The sequence below is a fragment of the Mustela nivalis genome (genome assembly GCF_964662115.1).
Source record: "Mustela nivalis genome assembly, chromosome: X".
In the NCBI taxonomy this organism is placed as follows: domain Eukaryota; kingdom Metazoa; phylum Chordata; class Mammalia; order Carnivora; family Mustelidae; genus Mustela; species Mustela nivalis.
The window spans coordinates 15,396,974-15,416,897 of NC_139040.1; the positions used below are offsets into that span (position 1 = coordinate 15,396,974).

The 19,924-nt window shown below is 42.7% G+C and overlaps 1 protein-coding gene across 1 annotated transcript; it reads left to right on the forward strand.

Annotated features, from left to right (window-relative positions):
* Positions 1–486: 486 nt before the first annotated feature.
* LOC309856433 (uncharacterized protein) lies at positions 487–13,480 on the forward strand. Its single transcript, XM_082717640.1, has 6 exons — positions 487–562; positions 10,395–10,584; positions 12,220–12,342; positions 12,728–12,822; positions 12,956–13,024; positions 13,203–13,480. The coding sequence occupies exons 2-5, from the start codon at positions 10,401–10,403 to the stop codon at positions 12,968–12,970; spliced, it is 417 nt and encodes a 138-aa protein (XP_082573766.1). The 5' UTR covers positions 487–562; positions 10,395–10,400; the 3' UTR covers positions 12,971–13,024; positions 13,203–13,480.
* The last annotated feature ends 6,444 nt before the right edge of the window (positions 13,481–19,924 follow it).

Sequence of the window (19,924 nt, forward strand, 5' to 3'; positions counted from 1 at the left end):
AAATGTATTTATTTTTTCTTCATAATTGTGAAGATTAAATCATCCTCCTCTCTTTCTGTTAAAACAGTGGGCCAGTTTTCCATTGATCCACTCTTATCTAGAAACTCAACGCTGTGGCCTCCTATGTAAAAAAGAGTTCTGGTTCCTAGAAGTCTTTTTTCTTGTGGCCTGTGTGATCGAGTTCTGCCTGTAGGGGGCGCCTGAGCCGCGGCCGGAAAGACTTCCTTCCTGGTTCTGGGCAGCGGGCACAGCTGGCCCCTGGGGGGCAACAGGCTTCTCCAGCACCTGGTTCCGCACCGCACACAGCTTCTCGGGGGGTCGGGCTGCTGCAAGGCAGTGTGGCCAACAGCCCGCCAAGTCGTGTAAACGCCCTTACACCTCTCCGGGGCCGTAAAAAGAAGTAGATCAGCCTTCTGGCCGGACAGCTGTGTGTGCGCACGGCTCCCAGATCCCCTAGGGGGCGGATGTCCAGAGGTTTCCCAGGGGGCACCTTTCTGTACAGTCCCACCTGAGAGGCACCACGACGTCCCTGCCATTCTTGTCTCCAGGCGCCTGGAACGAGGTCAGGATTTTAACCCTGGGACAGTGGGTTCTGTCCCCTGGCGCTGTCCCTGGGCCCTGAAAGTGCCTCTCCCTTGGCTGTGGTGTCTTCCTGAGGGGGATCTACCTCAGCTCTGTGGAGAGACGTGGGTGGGTTCTGACCTCAGCCCGAGGGGGCATTTTCCCGGGGTGCTCTGTCTCAGCCATGGTGGGCCTGGGCTTCCGTGGTGCTCTGCTGGTCCCTGGTGGGACTCGTAGTCCTGGGGAGACTTTCGTGGGGGCTCTGTCCCCTCCTATGGGGGTGCCGTTCCTCCGATGCTTTAAGGCGATGGGGAAGCTGTCCCCGGGGGGCTCCGTCTGAGCCGGGCGTGGCCGGGAGAGAACTTCACCTTGGGTGCTCGCTCCGCACTGGGGGTTTGGGCTCTTTCTTGGCGCTCCCGCTGCCGTCTGGGGAGCCCAGGCTCTTCCTCGGAAGGTCCATCTCTGCCCAGAAGCGGGCTTCTCCTTGAGTGCCCCCTCCCAGCCCTGGGTGGAGGGTTCCTTGGGCACTTGGTCCCCCTTACGGAGGTGGGCGGCTCTTCCTCGGCTGCCCTGTCTCAGCCGTTGCCGGGGGGGGGGCATTCTGGGGGCTCTGCTCAGGGGGTGCACTCTCCCTCGTGTGGTCTGTCTCACTCAGCCTTTGGGGTGAATTCTTACTCGGGGGCTCTCGGGCACTTTGGGTGGTTTGCTCTTGTTTGGGTGCTCTGTCTCCGCCCGGGGTGGGGTAGTTTCCCTGGGTTTCTGGATCTCAGTCTCGCAGGGGTTCTGTCTAACCTTCTATGGGTGACCGTGGTCATCAAAGTGGGAATCTGGGGCGGACAATATATGAGAATTGGTTGCCTTCTAGGCTCAGAAACACTTAGTATAGGGAGTCTTTAATCTCAGCCACCCTGGTGGGTGTGTGTGGGGGGCTCTCCTTATGTCTACATGTGCATTTGGTGCTGAAATAATGTGCTTTATTGGCCAGTCATGTATGTATTTCATGAAAAGCCTTTTGGAACTTCACCCACATTTTATTGAGATATCTGTAGTTTAAAATTGATTTGTTGTTCAACATATATTTACATATATAAGTTTGTGTGTCTTCTGCTGATCTTTCGTTTTGTGAATCTCTCTCTCTCTTTTTTAAAAGAGAGTGTGCTGGTGAGTGGGGGTGGGTAGGGGGAGAGGGAGAGAGAATCACGATCAGTCTTCACACTAAGTATGAGATCAAGATGGGGCTTGATCTCACAAACCTGTGATCATGACTGGAGCCAAAATCAAGAGTCAGATGCTGAACTGAGTGAGCCACCCAGGTGCCCCATGTCACTCCCTTAATAGTGTCTTTTTGATGAACAGATAGTCTCAGCTTAATTTAGTCTACTTAATCAATCTATTCCTCATGGTCAGTGCTTTTATTTTTTTCAAAAGTTTTATTTTTTAAAACCATGAAGGTAATATCCTAAGTTTCTTCTAGCTCTCCTATTCATGGGAGATTCATATTGTATGGACAGGAAGGGAATCAGAGCAGAGGTGCAGTCCCTTGCAGGGAGCAGGAGGACTTACTGAATGGATCACAAAGGTTTGCAGGTCCTGGTGTCAGCAACCTAGCACCTGCTGTTTCCCGAGTTATGTCTAGACTCCCTGTCCTGTAGCACTGGTGTATCCGCCCACCCTTGCTCCAACCCCATAGCGTTGTCATGGCTCCTACGTCTGCTGTCTGGCCATGTGTGTCTTCCAACCTGGTGCTTTTGCCTAAATAACATCTCAGCTATTTTAGGCCCTTTGATATCCATACACTCTTTAGTATCAGGTCATGAATTATTCACAATATTAACAGGGTGGGATTTTAAAATTTTAAATTAAAAAGTCAATTACATTTTGCTGTGGCTGGCGCGACAAACCGACCAGGGTTGAGAGGGTAAGAGGATGGTGAAAAGAAATTAAGAGACAAAGAGATGGGGGCAGGAGGAGCACCAAGGAGGATGTCTAATAGTGCCGATTTTATTCAAGGCTGTGAGGCTTTATATAGCTAACAGAAACAATCATAAGAAAAGTATCTATTTTTAGCCGATTACTAAAGAGTTTGCAACATGCACAGAAAATTCTTCAAGCTTTCCCATTATCTATTTCCCAAGCACCAATAGCAGACCTTCTAGCGCCAGATGTACTGACTTCAAGGTCACTCAAGACATAGTTTATGTAAGCACAGCACAGCCTTACAACGGTGTAGTCTATAGCCCATGCAAGGACAGCAAGGACCAGCCAAGAATTTCTGACCCCAACCAAATCATTTCTATCTGACTATCAAATGTGTGGGAAGTCACGTAGGCGAGCACACAACACATAGCACAGACCCTTTCTCAGTGCTACTCAACTTTATGGACCTAAGCCTTTTGTTCGGCTATTCAGCCTTTAAAGGAGGCACAAGTCAGGGCCTGGTTTGGTCCTCGTCTCAAGCCTTACCATGGCCTCCCACAACATTTTAAGTATGATGCAATAATTATTCTGGGCCGAGATGACAATGGTGACTTAATAATGAGTCTTGAAATCCAAGCAAAATTTCTAACTCCCCATTACTGATGCCTTTATCATCTCTTGGTGAGGTATTCTGTTTTACGTGGAGTGCTCCAACACACCTTTCATTAGGTTTACTCCCTGGGTTTTGATGCTCTTAACCTTCTTTTCAATGGTATTTTGAATTTCTTTTTCTAAATATTTTCATTATTCCACAGAAATAGATGTGTCTTTTTTGGTTCTTGGTCCTACATTCAGTAAATTGGCTATTGTTCCTTTATTAACTTTAATTGTTTTATATCCTTTAGGATATTTTATGTACAAAAAAATGCCATCTGTGAGTGACATTTTGGCTTCCTCCCTTCCAAAATTTATACTTAATATAGTTTCCTGGTACTGTGGCACACCTTATGAATTCCATATATTCTTGAGTAGATGGTGAACATCCTTCTCTTAGTTGCCAATGTAGGTAGAAAGTGTTTGGGATATCACCATTAAGTATAATATTTGCTATAGGATGTTTTGGGGTGAATAGTCTCTACTAGGTCAAAGAAACTGGCTTTTATTTTAACCTTCTAATAATTTTTTCAAGATTTTATTTATTTTTGAGGGGGAGGAGAGAGAGAGAAAGAGAGAACATGAGTAGGGGATGTGGCAGTGGAGGCGGGCAAAGCAGACTCCCCAATGAGCAAGGACCCTGATCTGGGGCTCCATCCTAGGACTCTGGGATCCTAACCTGAGCTGCAGGCAGACTCTTAAATGAGTGAGGCACCCAGGCGTCCCCAACCTGCTGATGATTTTTAATCATGAATAGTTCTTGAACTTGTACCCTTGTACAAAATTAATAATGGAATTTTTCCTTGTTTTTTCTAAATATACTATACATAGATTTTCAAATTTGAACCCAATGTTGTCTTCATGGAATATACAACATCATGACATGAAGTCTCTCTTATTTGCCTCTTTGTGTTTTTTGTTTGTTAATCTTCTGTTTATAATTTTTATATCTATTTTTAGGAAAGAAATCTAGGCCTATAATGTTCTTTTCTTCTCATGTCCTTGTCAGATGTTGTCAAATGGTCCAAATCTAAGTTGTTACTGTCTGTGTTCTCCTGTAGGATTTTGGTGGATTCCTGTCCACCTAAGTCCTAAAGACATTTAGATCTTTCATCCGTTTTGAGACTATTTTTGTTTATGATGTAAGGAAATGGTGCGTTCTTATTCTTCTGCATTTAGCTGTCTAATTTTCCCAACACAATTTATTGAGGAGACTGTCTCTTTTCCATTGGACATTCTTTCCTGCTTTGTCAAAGATTAGTTGGCCATAGAGCTGAGGGTCCATTTCTGGGTTCTCTATTCCGTTCCATTGACCTATGTGTGTTTTGAGCCGGTGTCATACTGTCTTGATGATTATAGCCTTGTAATAGAGTTTGAAGTCTGGAATTGTGAGGTTACTAGGTTTTCTTTTCGACATTCTTTTGGCTATTCAGGGTCTTTTCTGGTTCCATATAGATTTTAGGATTATTGGTTCCAGCTCTGTGAAAAAACTTAATGATATTTTGATAGATATTGCATTGAATGTATAGATTGCTCAAGTAACATAGACATTTTAACATACTTATTCTTCCAGTCCATGAGAACGGAATGTTTTATCCATTTCTTTGAGTCTTCCTCAGTTTCTTTCCTAAGTGTTCTATAGTTTTCTGCATAGAGATTCTATATCTCTTTGATTAGGTATATTCCTAGGTATCTCATGATTTGGGGGCAATTATAAATGGGATCAACTCCTTCTTTTCTCTTTCTCATGTCTCATTGTTAGTGTATAGGAATACAGCTGATTTCTATGCATTGATTTTATATCCTTCCACTTTGCTGAATTCTTGTATGAGTTCTAGCAATTTTGGGGTGGAGTCTTTTGGGTTTTCCACATAGAGTATCACGTCACCTGTGAAGAGTAAGAGTTTGATTTCTTCTTTGCCTGTTCAGATGCGTTTATTTCTTTTTGTTGTCTAAAAGCTGAGGCTAGACTTCTAGTACTATTTTGATCCACAGTGGTGAGATCACACATCCTTGCCATGTCCAGGACCTTAGGCGTAAAGGTCTCAGTTTTTCCCCATTGGGAATGATATTCATAGTGGGCTTTTCAAATATAGCTTTTGTGTTATTGAGGTATGTTCCCTCTATGCTTGCAGTGTGAAGAGTTTTAATCAAGAAAGGATGTTGTATCTTGTCCAGTGTTTTTTCTGCATCTATTGAGAGGCTCATATGGTTCTTGTCCCTTCTTTTATTAATGTAGAGTATCACATTGACTGATTTCTGGATGTTGAGCCATCCTTGCGGCCCAGGGATAAATTCCTCTTGGTCATGGTAAATAGTCCTTTTAATGTACTATTGGATCCTATTGGCTCGTATCTTGGTGAGACTTTTTTTTTGCATCTATGTTCATCAGGGATATTGGTTTGTAATTTTTTTGGGTGGGGTCTTTGTCTGTTTGGGGGATCAAGGTACTGCTAGCCCATAGAAAGAATTTGGAAGTTTACCTTCCATTTCTGTATTTTGAAATAACTTCAGAACAGTAGGTATTAATTCTTCTTTGAATCTTTGGTAGAATTCCCCTGGGAAGCCAACTGGCCCTGGACTCTTGTTTGTTGGGTGATTTTTGATTACTGTTTCAAGTTCCTTGCTGGTGATGGGTCTGTTTGGGTTTTCCATTTCTTCCTGTTTCAGTTTTGGTAGTTTATAGGTCTCTTGAAATGCATCCATTTCAGGGCGCCTGGGTGGCTCAGTGGGTTAAGCCTCTGCCTTCAACTCAGGTCCTGGGATTGAGCCCCGCATCGGGCTCTCTGCTCAGCAGGGTGCCTGCTCCCCCCCACACCTCTGCCTGCCTCTCTGCCTATTTGTGATCTCTCTCTCTCTGTCAAATAAATAAAATATTAAAAAAAGAGAAATGCAACCATTTCTTCCAGATTGCCTGGAAGTTACAGTTACTCATACAGTTACTCATAATATGTTCTTAGAATTGTTTGTATTTCTTTGGTGTTGCTTGTGATCTCTCATCTTCCGTTCATGATTTTATTTATTTGGGTCCCTTCTCTTTTCTTTTTGATAAATCTTGCCAGGGCTTTTTCAATCTTATGAATTCTTTCAAAGGACAAGATCCTAGTTTTGTTGATCAGTTCTACTGTTCTTTTGGTTTCTATTTCATTGATTTCCACTCTAAACTTTATTATTTCTCTTCCTCTACTGGGTTTAGGCATTCTTGCTGTTCTTTCTTCAGCTCCTTCAAGTGTAAGGCTAGATTGTATATTTGAGACCTTTCTTGTTACTTGAGAAAAGCTGTATTGTCAAACACTTCCCTTTTAGGACCGCTTTTGGTGCATCCCAAAGGTTTTGAATAGTTGTATTTTCATTTTCATTTGTTTCCATGCATTTTTAAAATTCTTCTTTAATTTTTTTAATTTAAACTTTATTTTATTTTTTTCAGTGTTCCAAGATGCACTGTTTATGCACCACACCCAGTGCTCCATGCAATACGTGCCCTCCATAATACCCAACACCAGGCTCACCTAACCTCCCTCCCCCCGCCCCTTCAAAGCCCTCAGATTGTTTTTCAGAGTCCAAAATAGTCTCTCACGGTTCATCTCCCCCTCCAATTTCCCTCAACTCCCTTATCCTCTCCATCTCCTCATGTCCTCCGTGTTATTTGTTATGTTCCACAAATAAGTGAAACCATATGATAACTGACTCTCTCTGCTTGACTTATTTCACTCAGCAGAATCTCTTTCAGTCCATCCATGTTGATACAAAGTTGGGTATTCATCCTTTCTGATGGAGGCATAATACTCCATAGTATATATGGACCACATCTTCCTTATCCATTCGTCTGTTGAAAGGCATCTTGGTTCTTTCCACAGTTTGGCGACCATGGCTATTGCTGCTATGAATATTGGGGTACATATGGCCCTTCGTTTCACTATATCTGTAGCTTTGGGGTAAATATCCAGTAGTGCAATTGCAGGGTCATAGGGAAGCTCTATTTTTAATTTCTTGAGGTATCTCCACACTGTTCTCCAAAGAGGCTGCACCAACTTGCATTCCCACCAACAGTGGAAGAGGGTTCCCCTTTCTCCACATCCTCTCCAACACACGTTGTTTCCTGTCTTGTTAATTTTTGAAAGGATCTCTTTTAATGTTTCTTGCAGAGCTGGTTTAGTGGTCACAAATTGTTTCTGTTTATCCTGCAGAGTTTTTATCTCTCCTATTTTGAATGACATCCTAGCTGGATAAAATATTCTTGGATACATATTTTTCTCATTTGGCCCTGAATATATCATGCCAGTCCTTTCTGGTCTGCCAGGTATCTGTGGATAGGTCTTCTGCCATTCAAATGTTTCTACCCTTCTAGGTTATGGAACTCTTGTCCTAACTGCTTTCAAGATTTTCTCTGTGTCTTTGAGATTTGTAAGTTTCACTATCAGGGGTGTTTGCTTATTTTTATTGATTTTGAGGGGGATTTTCTGTGCCTCCTGGACTTGAATACCTGTTTCCTTCCCCAGATTAAGGAAGTTCTCCACTATAATTGGCTCCAATACACCGTCCCCCCCCCAACAACCTCTCTTTTGTGTTCTTCTGGGATCCCAGCTGGCCCAATATTGCTTCACTTTATGATATCACTTACCTCTTGAATTCTCCCATTGTGATCCAGTAGTTTTTAAATCTCTCTTTTTCTCAGCTTCATTATTATCCATCATTTTATCTTCTATATCACTAATTCTCCCTTCTGCCTCATTTATCCTAGCAGTTATAGTGTCCATTTTTTATTGCATCTCATTCATAATCTTTTTGATTTTGACATGTTTAAATTTACTTCTTTTATTTCTCCAGAAAGGGATTTTCTAGTGCCTTCTATGCTTTTTTCAAGCTCAGCTAGTATCTTTATAATCAATATTCTGAACTCTAGTTCTAATACCTTACTTATATCCATATTGATTAGGTCCCTGGCAGTCAGTATGGCATCTTATTCTCTTTATGAAGTGAGTTTTTCCATCTTGTCATTTTGTCCAGAGAGAAATGAACAGAGAACAAAATACTAAGATAGCAACAAAGACCCCAGAGACATATACACTAAATACATCAGAAGAGACCAGAACCCAATAACAAAAATTAAAAAAGAGAAAGAGAGTATAATCAAACAGGTGAACAGAACAGAGCAGTACACTGGACCCTGTGTGTACTTTGGTCTTTTTGTGAGAAAACTAAGTACCAAAATTGTAAAGAAAAGAATGGGGCTCCTGGGTGGCTCAGTGGTTTAAAGCCTCTGCCTTCGGCTCAGGTCATGATCTCAGGGTCCTGGGACTGAGCCCTGCATTGGGCTCTCTGCTCAGCAGGTATCCTGCTTCCTCCTCCTCTCTCTCTGTCTGCCTGCCTCTCTGCCTACTTGTGATCTCTTGCTGTCAAATAAATTAATTAAATATTTTTAAAAAAAGAAAAGAAAACTTATATATGTACAAAAATGAAAGTAAATATAATGAAAGGATAGAATGTAACTATACAAATGAAGATGAAAAGACAAAAAAGAGAGAATATAACTGACAGGTGAACATGACAGAGCAATACACTATGTCCTGAGTGATTTTTCTTGTTTTTTTTTTTTTTTTTTAGAAGAAACTATGTCTCAAAATTGTAAAGGAGTAATATCTTAAACATATATAACAATGAAATTAAATACATTGAAAGGATAGAATATAACTGTGAAGATGAAAACTAAAGAGAACTTTAACAAAAAAGAAGATGAAGAAAAAGGAATAAAAGAGAATATGATTAGACAGGTGAAAAGAATGAGCCATACAGTAGATTCTGGGTATATTTTGGTCTGTTTGTTAGAAGAAACTGCTTCCCAGAATTTTAAAGAAAGAAAAACTTGTATATATAATTAAACACAATGTAAGTTTAGAATGTAAATGTAAGCATCAAAATTAAAAAGGATTAAAAAAAGAGTTGATAAAATAAGAAATTAGTTGAAGAAGGAAAGCGAAAAAAAATTGAAAGAGTAATAATTGTGGGGAAAACCCCATGAATTCTATATCCTATTTTCCCCTAACCCTGGAGTTTTGCATTTCTCTATGATCAGAAAACTTGGTCTTAGCTGATGTTCTTGCTGAGGGAGGGACCTGTTGCACTGATTTTCAGGTGTCTGTCCCAGGTGGAATTGCTCCGCCATTGCTGGAGCCAAGTTAGTAATTTGCTTGGGTTTGCTCTCTGTGGCTTTTGTGTCCTGAAGGGTTTCTGCAGCACTTTAGCAGATGAGAATGAAAATGGCAGTCCCAATCTCCAGCCTCAGAGCCGAGAGAGCTCAGGCCCCCACTCCTCTGTGGCCCTCAGGGAAAAGCCGTCAAACCTCACCTTTCTTCCTGGTCTCACACTCCATGCTCACCCAGGCTGTGACCGACCCTGTTTTGAGTCTCCAAACCCTGAAGAATCCTGCAGCATGCACCCACGCTATTCCTACCAGGGGGATGGAGGAGGATCCTGTTGTGTGCTCTGGTTCACAGGATATGGCAACTGTGAGCTGAGATCCCACTCTTGGGCATGCTGATTGCAGCCTGATTCCTTGCTTTCATGCCTGGGAACTCTTCTTCACCAAGCACTCTTGGTCTTCCTGGGACCCAAGGAATCCTGAGACCACACTGTCCCACCTAGGGCTCCACCTCACTTTGCCACCTGAGCATCTTTCAGGTAGGGACATTCCACCACTGGAGAAGACTTCTAAGAGTTCTGATTTTGTGCTCCACTGCTATATCAGTTCCCAGTCCCTGATGATGCCAGTCCCAGTCCCAGTCCCAGATGATGGAACCTCCCAATCCCCCCACCCCACGGTTTATATTCTCATTATTGCCTGGGATTCACTTCTCCACACCTCCTACCTTGCATAAAGTCATCACTTTTCTTTTTGAGGAGATGCAGCTATTATTTTCTTAGATCTCTGGTTGAGTTCCTGGTGTTCAGGATGATTCGATGGCTAACTGGCTCTATTCCTGGGACCTGATGAAACTAAGGTCTCCTACTCCTCCACTGCCTTGGACTATCTCTCCTCTGAAAGAAATCTGACTTATCATGTACAATATTTGCCTTTGGACTACACTGGTATATTAACTTCCTCTGTTTTCCCATACAGAGTGTTTGTGGGCATGGTAAGTTTTGGTCCCTGAGAAAACTCATATAAATGATGCAGATGCATGTTGTATATACAAATGTAGAATGCAGTTTGGGCATGGTTACATTTTTATCATTAATGGTACTTGTTTCCTGATTCTCCTTAGGAAGTGATGAGTGATAAAGCAGAGGAGTCTGCCATTGGGCCTGAAAACCAAATGAAACGTCATGGAGAACCTATGAGTCCTCCTCCATCTAAGAGACAGCCGAGCATGGCACTGTCAGTGGAACAGGAAGTTGAACAGGAAGAAGAGGGAGCATCCCACTCTGGAGACTCAGCTATGTCCTCGGAAGATGGTGAGGATGCTTGTCCTCCCCTCCCCTCCCTGACCTGACCCAGGATACCCCTGCCTCTGGCTCCTCCATGCCTCAGGATCAGTTCCAATCAAGGTCACTGGGTTTGGGTGTAACTGCCATTAATTTCTTAGTCACACTGGACCACGTGTTCACTCTGTTCTTTGTGGAGACATTCCTGGCTTCCCAAACTCTGGACTCTACTGGTTTCCTTCTCCTTATTGAATTTACCTTTGTTTTCCTTTCTGATCTTCTTTCTCTCCTCTTGACACTGTCATTGTTCCTGAGTCCCACTGTTACACTCTCCCGCATTCAACACTGCCTCATCACTCAGCAGGCTGTTCCAGTAGCTTCTGAGCTCGTGTCCTGCTTTCCCATTTGACCCTGTGTAGCCCATTTGTTCCTGTGCACCCAGAGTGACCATGTCCATATAGAAATCAGATCATTACATGCATATCCTGAAACCCATCATCAACTCCCCAAGCACTCAGAATGGAGTCTGAGCTCCTAACACTGGTTCCCACACCTTGCATGACTTGGACCCGCCATCCTTTCCTGCCATCATCTGTTCTTTCCGTGTTCTCCTTGCTCTCTTTGTCTCTGTCCTTTGCTCCATGGCCCTAACTCATCCCCTCCTAGGGGCCTTGCATGGCCCACACGGGAGCTGGAACTCCTCCTCTGCATGTATACAGGCCAACTCTGTCTCCTGTGCCTGGCTCTGCCTAGGGATCACCTCCTGAGAGGTCAGGAAGGCTTCCCTTCTTGCTTTCAGTCACATAACTGCTGACTTCCTTCTTAACAGAAAATTAAACGGTGTGAATCCTCTTGCCTATTTTCCACCTCAGTTCTGCCTTCCCCATGAAGATGTAAGATCCATAAGGGCAGGGATTATCTTTATCTGTTCTGTCTGTCTGGTTCCTTTCTGATCTCCCAGTTTTGGGCACATGTCTGGCACAAAGGAGGATGAGTAAAAGCAGTAGAGGTGTCAGACGTGGTGTAGAAAAAAATTTATCTCCTGAGACAGAAAAGACAGATGAAGAAGGTCATTTACTGACTGGGATTTCTAGTGATGGAGTGCCAATATCAGGCATCCTGACATCAATTGACATGTTCAGCTTTTCACCTTGTAGAGGACATCAAGGGAACATTGAATCCTGAGTCCCAGGGCTCTGTGAATGTTAATTGGTTATACTGCCCAAGTGTGTTCTGTGCTTATGCACTGTGCCAAGAATAGAGGAGGCTTCTTTATTGTATTATTTTTCCCGAGGTCAAATTTTCAGTACTGATACATCTAGCTGGTATATTCTTCTGCTATAAAAGGAAATTTTAGAGACTGTGGAGCACATGGATGTGTCTGTGAGGTAGTTGAAATGCATGTCAGCGTAGCTCCACATTCAATTAGGTTTCCAGATGCGCCTGTCTTTCCCAGTATCCACGGGGAGGGGAGGGAAAGTGGTTGATCCCCACCTGATGGCTTCTGGTCTAAATCTGATCTCCAGAGCTTATAAGTATGGCAGGAGGTGGTACAATTAGATTCTTTGTGTCATGACTTAACCAGTGTCTGCAAGGGTGGGCTGATTCACAAAGCTTGTAGTCATGTACTCGTGGGAGGAATCATTCCCAGCTATCACTCTGCAGATGAGCCCGTGGTCAAAGCAATGTCTGTGTTGGGAGATGTGCCAGATCAACTGCCAATACCAGTGGAAATTAGTGCTGAAATGAAACATCAATTAAAGGAGGAAATTCGACGATTTGGACAAAGTAAGTGCGATAAGAATTTTCAGCAGTGAAACTACATGAAGTCTTTCCCATTCTGTGATTTAGACTAGATTCAACTGAGGTCTTGTAGCTAATCCTTCGCCAGAATTGTGTTTTCACATACTTTAGGACAGTTTCTCTTTATTTTGACTGAAATGTCCCAGTAACCGTTTTTTGTTGTCATTCTTTTATGTCTCTTAATTGGTTATTGTGTAGTAGAGTTCCGTTGGTGGATATGTTCGGGTGTCTGAATGAATGTATGGAAAGCACACATACTCTGTAACATTCTAGCTCTTGAATGATTGCTGAGACACCAAGATTGAGTTCTACCTCCTCTTCATACTTTAGAGATATTGAAGGGCTTTCCCCCCCACCCCTATATCTCCAGAATATGAAAAGGTCTTCAAATTGCTTGAAGGAATGGAAGGATCTGTAGAACTGCGGGACAAATTTTGTTTTATTGTCCGTCAAGGAAGCAGCAAGGTGGGTATAGACAGAAACTCTGTAGCACAGCGGGTCCCAGTGTGGTGCTGGACGAGGGGTGTGGTTGGGCCTTGCTTGCCTTTTCTCAACTGTAGTCTTCAATCAGATTTCATGTTTTCTCTGCTGTTATTAGATTGATATTATCTAAGTCTCCCTCACTCTTCCAAGTTCAAGAAGACTTCTGTTCACACTGGATTTTGAGGTAGGACAAGACATCAAAATACTGATACTCTTTGTGTTTGCTGGGTTGTCCCTCACCAAAATGGTCCATTTTCTATTCCCTTGTAGATTGTGAACTTCCCTTTCTGTCCCCCACAGTGCCTTCTACATTATGGTTCTGTGGGTGTCTTTTGGTTAATGACTTGACTCTCTATTTTCAGATTTAAAAGATAAGACTTAATAAGGCACCTGCAGAAGGTACCAGAAAAATTAGAACTTGACCACCTTCTCAAGAAAAATAATTACACCCCAAACTTATAATTCTGTTTTCAAGTTATCAATGTGTAACATGAACCAGTTGAATGGCACTGGATATTGGTGATGCCTTTCAGTACATGTTAGTTAAGAAAATTGTCTACTTGAGGTTATGAAAAAGCTTTGGAACTTTAATGTTATAAATTTCTGTTAATAAAGTTTGCTTTAATAATGCATTTAAAAAGATAATTTGTTATTTGTCTGTTTGTTTTCCCCCTGAAGTGGAGGAATGCCCTGAAGTCACTGGCCTACAGTATATCCTCGCTCCTTTGCAGGTCACAGGCCTGTAGCTCATATTTATACTTGTCTTCTACACTAGCCACTTCTTTTTAAAAGTTTTGTATTTTATGTAACCTCTACACACAACATGGGGCCTGATTCACAATCCTGAGTTCAAGACTCATGTGCTCCACTGACTGAGCCAGCCAGCACCCTATACAGTCTCCATTTCTTTTCCTTTTGCCTGAGACAGCCCCTCAGCCGGTCATATGGCTTGGCCTGAGGGGATGACTCGCAGCTTAGTTACCAATGAACCCAGCACCATTAGATGCCCTGCCTGAACTGAATTGCTGTAATTTTCCTTTGACTTTAATCACCAACATGAGAGTGCTGAGAAAATCCCAAACATTGTGCACATAGTCTTGTGTCATGGCAGTCCTGTGTCCTTACCAGTCAGGGTTCATCTCCCCACACTGCGTAGGACCCCCAAGTTTGCCTGAAATCATCAGGCTATCAGGCTCCATTCCCAAAATGAAGGGAATAGAGCACTCCAGCCTGACCCCTTGGCAGAGTCTATTTCCATTTCAATGGAGTCATTGTTAGGCCTCTTGTGGAAAGCATTTCTCCTTTGGATAAAGACATGCAGTGCAGGAAAGCCTAAGGTTGTGAGGACTAGAAGCAAAATTTGGCTACTGGATACATAAGAGTAATAGTGAGAGGAGTCCCTCACACTGCCATCCCTTCATTAATAGAGGTGTGAATTGTGTCTATGGGAGGGACATCTGCATATACTGGCTAATGCAGTAGAGGATTGACATCCTCTAAGTTATATTATCCCAGCCCCTCAAGGTTCTGCTGTCATGTTAGAACCATAGCTGTGGCTTTAAAAGATCATTCCAGGACTTTTTTGAAGCCTTCACTTCAGGATTATGAGGTAGTTAATAAACCTACTGAATGCCATAAGCATGTGCTTTGAGAAGCTATTTCCTTGTTTATATGTGATGCTGTGTGGAATACCATAACAGTGGATAAGGCATTTTCTAAATCCATGAATGCTGGTTTCCTCAAACATCTATGGGTGGAAGGAAGATCCATATCAAGAATCATTGTCTATTGGAGTACATAGAGCTCCCTTTCCCTAATGAATGTTGACCACAATAATCAGTCTGCCAACTGGTAGTTAGCTGACTGACCGCCTGGGGGTGCTCAGTGTTGGTCTGTCCCGCTGGCAGATGGAGCAGTCAGCGGTATCTGCAACACCATCAGTCTTGCTGAGTGGATGTTCATATTTATGGTCCATGCATAAATGCATCCTTGCCTCTACGACCATGATGCATCATTACTGCTTGGACAATGGAGGGGTGGACGTAGCGATGTGTGAAGGTGGTTCTAGGAGCTCAGAGTAGCTCTATCCTAGAGACAGCAGAGGAAAGGGGACTACAGTCCTCCAACCTTAAGAAACTAGAGGTGCCAATTACCTGGAAGGGCTTGGAAGTGGTTTCTCTCTCTTGAGTCTCCAATTAATGACCTAGCATGGCCAAAACCTTGAGTTCAATTGTGTGAGACCTTAAGCAGAGAACCCAATCGAGCCTGCCTAAGGTTCTGACCTATGGAACTCCTTGATCATCCATTTGTGTCATTTCACTGTTAAATATAGGGTAACATTATGTACTACTAATTGGAGGGGGAGATGAACCATGAGAGACTGTGTACTCTAAGAAACAAACTGAGGGTTTGGGAGGGAAGGAGGTTGGGGGGGGTTGGGTGAGCCTGGTGTTGGGTATTAAGGAGGGCATGTATTGCCTGGAGCACAGGGTGTGGTGTATAAACAATGAATCTTGGAATACTGGAAAAAAATAAAACTACCAAAAAAAGAGAAAGTATATAATGGGGAAAAAGAAAACTGATATCTGAAAAAATAAAATTAAATAAAAAAGAGAACTAATATGGACAAATGCCTGCATATTGGATTGTTCCACCTGAAAATCAGGTATGATGCTTTTTGTTTTTCTGTCAAGTGGTCACACGGAGCTCCCTATGAGGCCATAGATGTAGGGTCAGAGAATTTTATTCTTCTGGGCCCCACTCCAAGCTAGCCAGTTCTCAAGTCACTTGTCAGGGGTTCTAGTATTACAAGAATATAAACATATGTGCTATCACCAGCACCTCATACCTACCCTTTGCTATGTCTTTTTTTTTAATGGTAAGATAATTGAGATTTGTCTATTTGCTGTTCACTGTAGAAGCACAATCTTGTCCTGCCCCAAAATACTAAATCTGTAAACATTTAACTATGTTGCAATGCCTCTGATTTCATGTAAGAATTAGTTCCTGTGTTCTGGCTTTCAAGTGTGTTGCAAATGTGTCTATTAGTTTCTACTTCTCCATCACAATGATGTCATTGATGAAAGGAACAGTGTGGTGTCTGTTACAAGAGAATGGTGATCAAGATCCCTAAAGAACAGTTTCTGACATTAGTTCAGAGAGTTGATGTAAGCATGAGGTAGGAAGTGATGGTGCCTTTTCCAGCTGAATGCAAGGTCTTTCTGGTGATATTTTCTAAAAGAGAGAGAAAAAAAGCATTTGCTCAACCAAATAGATAAACCCGATGCCAGGAATGTGTTGATGGCTAACACAATGGAGCCACAAGTGACACAGCTTGAAATTGAAATGAATTGTAATTTACTTGTAATTGAAGTAAACAACCAATTAAGTTTATATTTAGTTGTCATTCTCCAAGATCTATACGTTCTGCACATGTCAAATAGGTAAGACGAAAAGGACTTGTTTAGGATCACTGGGTGGGTTGGTGGAAAACCTGAGACCACTGAGAGATTGTACTGAGGTGAAATTCCAATAATGACCTGACTTCCATTGTCCCTCTCTGTGCCTGATGGACCACAGTGATGCTTTGGGTCTTCTGGAATTAGTGTCATTCTGATCCAGGATTGAATAATCTTCAAGAATTCTGGTTAGTATCTAACCTTTCCACTGTGAACTGTCATGCTAGTACTTGGCCACAGATCCATCAGGGGAACGTTGGGGGTAACAGTTAACAGCATAAATATTTGGCAGTGTCGCATGGTCCTTCCTCAAGGGCAAGCCCACAGTAATATCTGACCAGCAGAGAAGAAAGGAGCCACACAGAGCTCTTTACAGATGCCTGGGCTCCCCCACTAAAAATTAGTTACCAGAGTCTTGGCGAATGTTATGCCTTTTGTATTTGTTACAGGGAAGGGATGTCATGAAATGGTCCTTGATCATTCGGCAGTCTCTGTTGGACTGCATCCTTATCTGATGCTGGAGCAGGGCAGGAATTCAGAAACAAGAGATCAGGAGCAGGCCGGAAGCCACAGACATGAGCCTCATGCCCCACAACGATCTACTGATGCCCATGAGTGTACCTTTTCATTCCACCTTGGGGAAGAGGGTGTTTGCTAGAGGCCAGGGCCCTCCCAAAGGACTAACTGCCAAGGCCTGTTACTCTGATTCACATTAGATGTCTCCTCCTCAGGGAGGCCTTCCCTGACAGCCCGATTAAAGTTGCTGTCCACCCATTTGCATTTCTCCATCCAATTTTTACTTTGTGCAGAGTACATACCACTACACGACAGTTGTGCTACTTGTCTAGTGTCTCATGGAAGATCCATGAAAGAGTGTCTAGTTCACTGTTCTTTCCAACCTAGAAAACAGGTGCCCCTTACCCAGTTTCTAGCAAATACCAAATGAATTATTTCTAATCCTCAGGACCAGCCTGTGAGGTTGATGCTGTCAGGAACCTCAGTTTGCAGTAGGGGATGTGGAAACACAAAGAGATTAGGTACATAGTCCCAGGTCATGAGCAATATATGCACATGGGTGGACCTGGAGCAATCACTCAGGGCCAGCTCTGGCCTGAAACTAAGTTCTTTCCACTCCTCCAGTACTGCCCCAGACTCCACAGCTTCCAGCTACCCCTGGCCCACAGTCTGTGGTCCGTATTTGTCATCTGACTCTGGATCTGGAACATTCTCTGCTCATTCTCCCTCCCTGATAGGAGATCCAAGGAGAGGGAGGGCCTAGATTTCACCTGCCTCAGGCTCTCCCTCAATTCTTCAGCCCTGAGGATTTCCAGGAAGAGCTACCCTGTCAGACAGGAATAAATTCTGTCCCTCCACTAATCTCTGGCCCACAGGGGAATCTGCTTCCTGTGTGTTCCCCAAATGAGATCACTGGCCCCCAGTGAATGGCCCACCCTGTACTTCTTTCTGGCCCAGAGCCTGTAGCCTCTCTGAGGTACTGGGTCATGCCTGTCTCCTATAGGCATCACCAAGCCCAAGCAGAACCTTTCCAGAACACCTCAAAGGTGCCAGGGTGGGCTTTGGTTTCTTTCTTTCTTTCTTTCTTTCTTTCTTTCTTTCTTTCTTTCTTTCTTTCTTTCTTTCTTTCTTTCTTTCTTTTTTTGCAATCCTCTACTTTATTTATTTATTTTTTTAAATATTAACTTATTTATTTTCAGCATAACAGTATTCATTATTTTTTCACCACACCCAGTGCTCCATGCAATACGTGCCCTCTATAATACCCACCACCAACCTCCCCCCGCCCACCACTTCAAACCCCTCAGATTGTTTTTCAGAGGCCATAGTCTCTCATGATTCACCTCCCCTTCCAATTTACCCCAACTCCCTTCTCCTAACTCCCCAAGTCTTCCATGCAATTTGTTATGCTCCACAAATAAGTGAAACCATTTGATAATTGACTCTCTTTGCTGGACTTATTTTACTCAGCTTAATCTCTTCGAGTCCTGTCCATGTTGCTACAAAAGTTGGGTATTCGTCCTTTCTGATGGAGGCATATATGGACCACATTTTCCTTATCCATTCATCTGTTGAAGGGCATCTTGGTTCTTTCCATAGTTTGGCGACCGTGGCCATTGCTGCTATAAACATTGGGGTACAGATGGCCCTTCCTTTCATGACATCTGTATCTTTGGGGTAAATACCCAGGAGTGCAATTGCAGGGTCATAGGGAAGCTCTATTTTTAATTTCTTGAGGAATCTCCACACTGTTCTCCAAAGAGGCCGCACCAACTTGCATTCCCACCAACAGTGGAAGAGGGTTCCCCTTTCTCCACATCCACTCCAACACATGTTGTTTCCTGTTTGGTTAATTTTGGCCATTCTAACTGCTGTAAGGTGATATCTCAATGTGGTTTTAATTTGAATCTCCCTGAGGGCTAGTGATGATGAACATTTTTTAATGTGTCTGATAGCCATTTGTATGTATTGATTGGAGAAGTGTCTGTTCATATCTTCTGCCCATTTTTTGATATGATTGCCTCTTTTGTGTGTGTTGAGTTTGAGGAGTTCATTATAGATCCTGGATATCAACCTTTTGTCTGTACTGTCTTTTGCAAATATCTTCTCCCATGCCATGGGCTGTCTCTTCATTTTTTTGACTGTTTCCTTTGCTGTGCAGAAGCTTTTGATTTTGATGAAGTCCCAAAAGTTTATTTTCGCTTTTGTTTCCTTTGCCTTTGGAGACGTATCTTGAAACAAGTTGCTGTGGCTGATATCGAAGAGATTACTGCCTATGTTCTCCTCTAGGATTCTGATGGATTCCTGTCTCACATTGAGGTCTTTTATCCATTTTGAGTTTATCTTTGTGTACGGTGTAAGAGAATGGTCAAATTTCATTCTTCTACATATAGCTGTCCAGTTTTCGCAGCATCATTTATTGAAAAGACTGTCTTTTCTCCACTGTATATTTTTTCCTGTTTTGTCGAAGATTAATTGTCCATAGAGTTGAGGGTCCATATCTGGGCTCTCCACTCTTTTCCACTGGTCTTTGTGTCTGTTTTTATGCCAGTACCATGCTGTCTTGGTGATCACAGCTTTGTAATAAAGCTTGAAATCAGGTAATGTGATGCCCCCAGTTTTATTTTTGTTTTTCAACATTTCCTTAGCGATTCGGGGTCTCTTCTGATTCCATACAAATTTTTAGGATTATTTGCTCCAGCTCTTTGAAGAATACCGGTGGAATTTTGATCGGAATGGCATTAAAAGTATACATTGCTCTAGGCATTATAGACATTTTAACAATGTTTATTCTTCCGATCCAAGAGCATGGAATGGTCTTCTATCTTTTTGGGTCTTCTTCAATTTCTTTCATGAGTGTTCTGTAGTTCCTCGAATACAGATCCTTTACCTCTTTGGTTAGGTTTATTCCCAGGTATCTTATGGTTCTTGGTGCTATAGTAAATGGAATCGATTCTCTAATTTCCCTTTCTGTATTTTCATTGTTAGTGTATAAGAAAGCCACTGATTTCTGCACATTAACTTTGTAGCCTGCCACGTTGCTGAATTGCTGTATGAGTTCTAGTAGTATGGGGCGGAGTCTTTTGGGTTTTCCATATAAAGAATCATGT